We start from the raw sequence: 10,099 nt of genomic DNA on the forward strand, positions 1-10,099 counted from the left end.
TATTGGCCCCTTTTTGTGTTGCTATTTTCAAAGGGAGGATAATGCAGGGTTTCAAGACAGGTCGTCGGACCAAGCTTCTAGTTAGTTTGAAAGATAATGACATGAAGAGCAATAAACCTGGTTTGTATCATGTTGCTTTATTTGATGTGGTTACTTGCCTCTGATGTGGTTACTTTTACCAGCTAAAGGAGGCAGCCCCAAATTTCCTTTTCAAGTGTAAAATGGATGAGGAGGGGGGGTGAGAATTTAGTTTCGATGAATGGTCCACCACAGAAAACTTATGCATTGGCTTATCATGATTGTGTCTCGTTTGATGGAACCAACCTTACAAACATGTATAACTTGGGGATGCACAAACATGAAATGACAGGGAAGAAAATAAAAGTTGTAAATTAAAACAAAAAAGCAACTATATTCTCTAACACTGGCAACCAGAGTGTGATTCATGGGCCACTATACTCTCTAACACTGGCAATAGTACGATGCAACTATTGTCGATCAACTCAACAATATGTCAAACAGAAAGAAGCATGTGTGATATATGTAAAAACAAAAAAAAAGTATCTCAAAAATGAAAAAAGGATATCTGAGAACCCACATGTACCCCATGTTGCTCCGTCGTTTCACCTCGTTCATCATTGGCATCATCGACCCTTTTTGCTTTTGCACCTCATTCTGGGAACACAGAAGAAAAAACATGATGAGCGACAAGACAAAAAGTTAAGCATACATACACAACTATACACCCCTTAACCAAACACATGATGAGGGACGAAACACAAAAAAGTAAGCAAACACATTGAGCGAAAAAACACAAAAAAGTAGGCAACTAGCGTACACTACTTGGGCAACTGATGTGCACCCCGAAATCCACCCTATGCAACTTCTCAAAACTATTAGAAGCTGATAAACAATAGTCATGGGTTTCACCCACTACCACCGCTGGTTACATAAATAAAAATCTTGGGAGTTTTTGATAAAAATCAATGATAAAAAATATGCTCCAGAGCACATCACAAAATACGTGTGCTCTGATTTGTCTGACAAACAGCTGATACATAAAAAAAACTAGATGAACCAATATGGGCATTTTGCAAACCTCTCACAAACGTTGATGTACATACATAAGCACAAGCACATGCATACACAACTCATGTGTTGAGCTACTCCTTTGCAGCTCGGCACTAAGCCTATACATGAAAATCTCTTCATCAGAGTAGTTACACCTCTCCCATGTTGCCTTAACTAGAGATATTTAGCAAATCGATCAATTTCCAGTGACTAGTGAGTAGTAATTCTAATCCAACTAGGAGCAGGTCTCTAACAGTAAAAATTTCAATATTCATCTGGCTCAAAACCATCCCACCCCAACCCCCTTATCAACTCCCTCCTTACTTCAAATATCTGAGCAACTACTACTCAAGTTGAAAGCAACTCATGCCGCATTATCAATAACTCTTGTATTTCAACTATCTCGCCTTGTCTCTCACTCTAGTTTACTGTCGCCACCACCGCTGACGTGCCCGTGCTCAGCTCTGGAGACGCCACCATGACCTGCCCCCACCCAACCTCCTCCCGGCACAAAAATCTCTCCCCATGCAAAAACCACTAAGCAAACTCCGGTCCTGGCGAATCAGTAAACAACCCACGCCACCGTCGTTCCCCTTGAGCACTACCCCCATGACAACGCTACTCCGGCGAAGAAAGGAACAACGGCCACTCCTACCCGCATACCCTTCAAACCACCCCACCCTCCCCCCGACCACAAAAATTGTCGAAATGCTTGTCTCGATTTGGCTGCCGCACGGGTCAATACCAGTCGCCATCATGCCCCTGTTCGACTCCGCGGCCACGCCACCACGAAACCAAGCCATCCCTCGAAACGTCCGATTTTTTTTTGAATTGAGCACGGGGAAGAGTGGGAGCAGGGTTTATCTCTCCGTCGCCTATTTGAGCCTGTGGTCGCCTCCCTTGATGGTGAATCCCGGCAGAAACCACATCAAACTCACCGAAACCATCGCTTCCTCATCGTTGGAGGGAAATGGGGAATGAGAGCACTTACTTGTGGCATAAAAGTGAAGCAACTAGAATGGTAAAAACATCCTGATGGTAAAAATCAGTACAATCTACAAGCAAAAACACTGATTGTCATTTCTTAGAAGTAGTAAAAAAACAAATAATTGCATTCAGACGATGCTTGCTTTTGCGCAAGAACAGTCAGGTACCCCTGGTTTCCTGATAGACTTTTCCCAAAAAACAACTCCAGGTTGTAAATTTGAAGCAACTTTACTTATAACTGAGGCAACAAATTCTAAAAAGTGAAGCAGCTAGAATGTGAAATAATAATAATCTTGGTGCAGTACAATCTCCAAGTAAAAACACTGATTCCATTTTCTAGAAGTAGTAAAAAAAAAGCAAGACACACATAGGTTCACAACTTGTGTTATTTTTGCAGGCAACTTTGTCGGAGAAGTATGAACACCTTGGATCAATCGACTTAATTAGTAGACAATAATTACTCATCTCATCTAGCAAGCTGAACTCAGACTTCGGGATCTAGCAGCAGCACACAAAACTGACCAGTGAGTTGAGGAATTGAGGAGGGATGAGGAAAGAGATAGACGAAACTGGGCTGCTGCTGATGGATCTCCTCCTTCCTAGGTGAGAAGGATGGCCGCATGGATCCGCTATCATGTGTGCTGGTTATATAGGGACAGAAGTCAAGGTGAGGGCTGCCAAATCCAAGCGAACAGAGGGGGAGAGAGAGAGGCAGGGTATCTTGAGATGCTCTGTGGAACAAGGGTCGGAGCCGAGGAACCTCCATGGCAGGTGGCCAAGCTTGGAGGTATAGGTGATTGCGGCCATGGAAAATCTGGACCTAGTCGATCTCCTCTGGTCCACCACCTCCTCCTCGACCTTCGACCATCGATGCCGACGCCCTTCCTTCTTCGCCACCTCACTACTGGGGCCAGACGGAGACAAGGAAAAGGTGATTAGGATTAGGCGTTTTTCGGAGAGGAAGGTTAGCGAAGCTGTGGTCTATGACTCTCGTCGTTTAGCGCGTGCGCTCAAGCCAACCAGAAAGCGCAGCTGCACTTTTAAGTATTTGGGCACAATCATTTCCATATGGTTAAAAATCACTTTTGCACACGCAAATGAGACTGTCGCTTTGCGATGGTGGGCGATAGGCAGTCCATTGCGCACACTATGAAATGACTATGCATGACAGGGTTCGAGGATGCAGACATTTTGTTCAAATCAATCTTATGCACGTGATGTCAGAACCTATAGCAGATGTTGAAGTCAAAATTCAACGTACTCGATCTGGACTTTACCTCATGAGCAATCCGTACGTGTCCCCAACCCCTTTTCTTCAGGCTGGCCACAACAGTGAGGCAAAATTTGCTGAAAGTGAAAATTTTAACGGAGAGGCTACGTATGGGCATATACATCTTAGACTACGCATTCATTTCTCATGATTCATGCAGCTAATTTGTCATGTATAAAGAGTCAATTGATTGCTCACATGAATACATTAGCAATACATGCATGGTAGGGGATCACATAGCTGCCTTATATATGAACTTAGCGATAAGATTGGAACTTTGGATGTTCGTGTCTTTTTCTTTTTCCATACGATCTAAAATTGGATTGGGTTCCACTTTCATCATATAACGGAACAAAAGACCTTAAAAGCGTCCGAAGCGCAAACATAGAAGAATAGAAAAAACATCAACTAAACCTCAACTCTAAGTTCTCAGGTCCAACCACAGAAGCCTTCACCACTTCCTGCACCGCTAGTAGGAGAGAAAGAGGGAAGGGAAACCATACAGTTCACATCCTCTAGACATGGAGCGATCGCAATTAACACGCATTTTTCCCTGTTTCTCCAAAGCGCCAGGTGAAACCTTCACCAGAGATCAGTCAAATAGCAGGCATCAATCAATCATTCCTATCATCGTTGTCCTCATCCATCTCTGATGCCCCTTCTTGATCTTGCTCCTGCATTTGGCGCCCCTCCATCGGCTCCAGCAAAGGTGCCTCGCTGTCTCTTTGGCCATCTGGGGTAGTGTGCATCTCCAGTGTAGTCCTCTCCAATGTACTCTCTGGCACAAGGTATCCCACCATGAATATGAACACAAAGCAAGACATAGGGTATTACTCCTTAACGGAGGCTCGAACATGGGTAAACTCTTCCGACGGTCCCCGTTCTGGTACTTCCGACCACGATCGCCACCCTACCGAGGGTACTGACGACTTTCTGCCCCGTCACCGACCTCCGCCCGTGCCTCGTGGAGGTAGCGGAGGTTTGCCTCCAACTCCGCCTCCGAGTGGATGGAGTCAAGGATGGCCTGCTGCTTCGCCGCCTTCTCCACCTGGCAACCTCAAAGTCTCTCAAGCGTCGGCGATGCCAAAGATGGCAGTCGAAGATGCTACATCTGCCTTGGCTTCCTCCTATTCCTCCTCCTCCGAAACCGCGTCCTCCATGGCCGCATCCGGCGCATGCTGCTCCATGCTCACGTCCTACCCCTCCTCCTCCTGCTCCGGCGAGTCCGGAGGCAGGCCGGCTACAATCCAAGCGGCACGCCATGCCCACATCTCCATGGAGCTCTAACCGGCACTCTAGAGTGGGAACTATGTAGTTGGTGATCAGCTAGTAGGCCATGACTACAGGCGAACGGCGAGCTTCAAATTACGAGCGGTTGTGGAGTGGCAGTGTTGAGGGGAAGGAAATGGGGCCGCGGCTAGTGTTGGGGGGGGGGCACCGTCTCTGTTAAACAGATGAATTTGTCCCCTTGGGCGGCACACTGGAGTGCCGTTCTCACTAGACTGTCGGGTTTCAACAAGTGTCCACGTGGGCCTTGCATGTCAGTTTGACGTGGCGGACGTGATTGTGACCAGTCCTTGACCGGTTCGTCTGCCTGGACATATAGCAGGCATTTGAGAAGCCCGACTATAGGTGTTATTATGCGTGGTTTCTTTCTCTTAGTTATTTCGTTTGCAGAGTGCCCTTTATATTTCTGGGAAGTGAAAGTTTCCTCGGGTCATGTTCGGTTTTTAGGCGTTTGTCCCAACAGGGATTTAATCACCATTGGCTTCGAGTGAAGCCCCATCCCTTGTAATCCAAGACTAGTTCAATGTTGTTCATGCGGGGAATTCGGTTTAAAAATTGCAGTGGGTAAGCATGCATCCTCGAACATTAGGAACAATAAGGGAATACGGTGTAAAAAGGCACTTCCACTATTTTATACATTATAGTTGAAGCAAAAAATGCTCAGGATGGTTGTAAATATTAAGAGGTACAAAAAATAATGTGAGGACACCAAACACATAATGGCATTTAAGAAAACTGAAACATTCACGAAGCTCGAAGAAATAAAACACTGGCGGCCATAATTTGATCATTATGAAGTAGGGGCACAACCGCATACTGGACGGCAAGGCAAGATACCGTCCACAGGAGAGCGATCAACAACGACACCTAGTAGCTGCACATGAGCCAGAAAAAAGCAACAATATTAAAAGAAGGCCGGCTCTTCGTGGGACATGTATATGGAAAATATGCATGTAAGCATGTTGACAAGAGCAACTCATGATGCAAACACAACTCAGATCATGAACAAGTTATTAAGAACTAGTGGTCTAACTCAAAGGCACACCTTTTACAAATGAAGAACTTGATAGAAACTAATCATTTTAATACACCAGTAACATAAAGAAAAATAAATCATTCATCATCTTATTAATTATGTAACCATGACAAAAAGACATGCGTATAGCAAAAATAGAAATGACCTCACCTGTTCAACCAAAATAGCACACCGGCAGATCTCTTGTGTTCAGAGATTTGGATCCACCCATTTCCACCCAACTCCCCTGCCTATATCAGATGAAGCCCAATAAATCAATGAAAAAACATGGAGAAGTTGGATCATGACAATGCATGGTATACTATTTTGACAAGTACAGTACATGAAGCCACATTCGCTGTCAGGTGGAAAAGATAATTATAATATTCCTTTACCAAGACATGTTTGGACTACTTAGAAGTTTAGAGAAAATACATTCATACAGAACACAAGTGCAGAGACTATGTACAGGTTAACGCCAAATATAGCTGAAAGAAAATATGAACAAATTGGAAAAACTCAGTCTGCTCAAATTGAGCCTTACTTGTTATTGCTCGAATTTGAAGAAGTAGTATTATTTTCCGATGAAAAAGTGCATGCCGCCATGAATTGATGATTAGTATGAAGAACAAATAAGACAAACATTGTCTTGTAAGGAGATAGATTGAGTGAAAAAACGTAACTCAAGCTTTAATAATCCAATCGAGAGTAACTATTTTTCAAAGATTAGATGGTTTCACTATACTATTTACATGGAGTACACAATTACTCACATCACATGAACACTAGTACAACAAACACATATCAATAGTAATTGGAACTGATCTTAATTGTTACAAATGAGGTACAGAGGTACTACCTGCAGTGTAGAAAATTCTGTAGGGAAAGTAAACCGTATGAGCCCACCCATCCGTTTTAGAAATTAATCTGATCTGCATCGACTTAAGGTGGAGCATGAAGTCGCCACTGTACGTAGACAGAATCATCACATTAAACTCCTCGTCATACCCCACCATCTCTGCATTTCTGAAGGCGCAAGAAAAGATCCCCTCCAATTGATTGATTTTCTGCATAAGCACCCATCCGGCAAGACCATCAGAGTTCAGTTTCCTCTCCCATATATGAATGCCCTCCCACATATGAATGCCCGGTTCCGACTTAACGGCGAGGCCAAGAACACTATCGTCATCTGTCCGTAGGAGCTGAAAGGACCAGCTGTTGACATGTTGGGCCTCTGCCGGAATCTCGATGACACAAAGGGTCTGCCTTTCAGTATCAAATGCAAGGATTTCGCGTCCATGAAACAACCAGTAAACTGTTCTCCCGATGAGGATGCCGGGCCTTAGTGTCAGAACCATATCTGTAGTCGACGTTGAGACAATATTCCCCCATACACCTGACGCTGATTCATAGACACAAGAGAATGATGTCTTCAAGTCTCTACTGGTGCAGATCAAGACCAATTTGAAGGCCGGGCTGAGGAAGCAATCCTGGTGCACATGCCCATCTTGATCGTCAGCACACATCACCGTGGCGCTGCACAAACAGAAACTCTCCCTTTTGACGTCATGGAGCTCTGGTGGAAAAGGCACGCGGTGCTGCTGGCCGTTGAGGGGATCCCACACGAAGACCTCGCACAGAGACTCACTGAGCATGACGGCGAGGCCGTGGCGGCAGCCAAGTAATTCCCAATCCACCCCGTGCTCTGGCACAAACAAGCGTTGGGCCGGGATGCGATTGGGCGGGTCGAAGACGGGAGTGAAGACGGAAGTGAAGGCAAGAGACCCTTTGGAGAAACCCAACGGAGGATGTCTCCTCAAGCTGTGAAGAAACCGAACAAAGAAGCTTTCGGCGGGGATGCGGTCGGGCGGGTCCAAGATGGGAGTGAAGGCGGAATATCTGAGACGAGACCCTTTGAAGAAGCCCAAGAGAGGAGGTTCCGGGTGGTGTCTGCTGAAACGGCGGAGGAAGCGGGGATCGGAGAGGATGCGGCGCCAGCGCGTGCATACGAGGGAGGCACGGGAGAGGGTTGACGGCAGCGGAGGGAGCCGGAGGAAAATCTCCCGGAGGAGGTCCTCATCCTCCAGCGGCGATGAGATTGACATGGCGCGGCGGCTGGAGTTTTCCTCCTCTTTTTTGCCCGCAAGTAGCTAGCCTGGCCGCGTGAAGCCTGGCACGCGAGGAACCGTGCGACCCCTCCGCCTGCTGGACACGGCCGCCCGGAGCTGCTGCGGTCGGAGTGGATGTCGGGCGTCGGCGGATCGGGAAGCGGGACGTGTGTGGCACAGCACAGGGGGGCGAGATTGGAACTTTGCTATATGATGAACACAGCGGCAAGATTGGAACTCCGTGTCCGTATATGCGCGTTATAGATTACAAAAAAGAGGAGAAGTTAGTTTCGATTCCGTTCAATATGTGTCTGTTCGTAGCTCGGAAAGTCGATTCATTTGTGATCCGTGCCCAGCCTCTCCTACTACATACTACATACGTATAAGAAACGATTTTTGAAATAAAAATATCCAAATGGTATAACGCCCACACATGTGACATATTTGCACACCCCCACACACCTTGATCCATCTTGATTTTGTTTTGCACGGATCCTAAAGGAATTTGAGTGCTACGTAGACATAGCGTGTTGTGTGGGCGTTAGAGCGCTCGCCCACGCGACCCGCAGCACGCAGTTTGCTAGCTGCGCCATGTGGGCGAACCGGTTCCCGCCCACACAGTCACCAACCAGTCCACGCGCGTGTGGGCGAGCGCCTCTTCGCCCACACGATGCTCATACGGTGATAGATGGCAACTGCAGTTGTACGTAAGCGGCAACTAGGTAAACACACATGGCAACTATGATTCATTGGTAGATGACAACTGCAGTTGCGCGCACGTGTCAACTAGGTAGACACACATGACAATTATGATTAACCATACATAACAACTAGGTAAGCACGCATGACAACTATGGTTTGATTGCATGCGACAACTACCATAAATTAGACACGGCAACTATTGTTAACCAAAACAGAGAGAGTTGTCATACTTTTACAACTACATTTTACTGTCCCCTCCTCTCCCCTGGGTCACCCCCACGTGGCGACCAGGGGGAACCCTAGCGCCGCCCAGCCCTCGACTCCCTCTCCCACTTTTCCTGCCTGCTGTCGTCGGGCAAAGCTCGGTTGGTGTCAGCGGCAACGGGACCTCTCCTCCCCGCAGCGGCCGGATCTAGCGCGGGTGGCGTTCGGCAGCGTGTTGGCGGTGGGGCGCGCCGGCGAGGACTCAGGGGGCCACATGCTCGTGACTACCCCTGGTGATCGTGTGGGGGCCGTTCAGGGCGCTCCTAGGTTGTCCGGTGGTCGATCTATTTCAGATCTGCTCGTCGGTGCCTTGGGCGGCGCGGGGATCTCGGGGCAGCGGCCTCGATCGGTGGTGCGCGGTGCGGCCTTCCTGGCGGGCGGCACGCGCGGTTGCAGATGGTGGGCCTTCCACGGCTGCTTGGGCGACGTGGAGGCGGCGGCGCTACGGCGGTCCATCGATGGCCGACTAGAGTTCCATGGGAGGCGTCGTCTCCGACTCGATCTACTCCGATTCATGCTAGCTACGGTAGCGACTACGATCGACGTCAATACTGTCTGGACGGATCTGGCTGGTGGGCATGGATCCGGGGGAAACTCCAGGCCGGCATGGGGGCCGCACCAAAGTCGACACTCTCGGCGTCGATTCCCTTCCTGGAGGCTTCGGAGTGGATCCTACGCCGCTCACCTCTGCCATGAGCGCAGGCGAAAGTCTCTGTTCCTTTGTTTGGGCGACGATAGAACTTTGGTGTCATCTTCCTTTCTGAAGGCGTCGGCCGGGGACTGCTCTGGGTGGTGGAGTTTCTGTTAGTTCGGAGTCGACGCGAGAGGGCATGTAGGTGGAGCGGTGTGGCATCAACCGTATCATCGACAGTGGGTCTCAGCGGCATGGCGCAGTGGAGACTCGGCGTCTGATGCGCGGAGATGGACTCGCGAAGGAGGTGGAAGCTGTCTGGCGTCATGGTGGCATCGATAGCAGAGAGGCCTGGCAAGGTCGGTGCATCAGTTCTGCTCTGAGGATGGAGCGAAGGAAGATGGAGGAGATGGCCCATGCAGCATGCGGTGCTCACTGAAAGTGTGCCAGACCGGTGTGGGACCCAATCCAGGTAGAGACTTGGATGGGACACCCTGTTTTGGATGTTAGGCTTCCCTGCGATGTCTGTTTGGTATTAGGCCCGGACATTCAGCACACCTTCATCAAGGGTATAGGAGTAGCAACAGTGTTGCCAAGATGGTGGCTTCAGTCTTATTGATGTATCACCTTGTATGGTCTTTGTGAATAATTAATAGTACTAGTCGTCAACCCGTGCATTCGCACGGGCGCCATTCTAATTATGAAAATGCTAATATTAACAAAATTAACATGAACCAAATATAAAATTGTGTATGAACTATAAT

The 10,099-nt window shown here is 48.0% G+C and overlaps 1 protein-coding gene across 1 annotated transcript; it reads right to left on the bottom strand.

Moving 5' to 3' along the window:
- Window positions 1-5,840: 5,840 nt before the first annotated feature.
- Window positions 5,841-7,735, bottom strand: LOC125516425. Its single transcript, XM_048681875.1, has 2 exons — window positions 6,490-7,735; window positions 5,841-5,881 (listed from the first exon to the last, which is right to left on the bottom strand). The coding sequence occupies exons 1-2, from the start codon at window positions 7,733-7,735 to the stop codon at window positions 5,841-5,843; spliced, it is 1,287 nt and encodes a 428-aa protein (XP_048537832.1).
- Window positions 7,736-10,099: the final 2,364 nt, after the last annotated feature.

This window comes from Triticum urartu, chromosome 6, assembly GCF_003073215.2.
Source record: "Triticum urartu cultivar G1812 chromosome 6, Tu2.1, whole genome shotgun sequence".
Classification (NCBI taxonomy): Eukaryota; Viridiplantae; Streptophyta; class Magnoliopsida; order Poales; family Poaceae; genus Triticum; species Triticum urartu.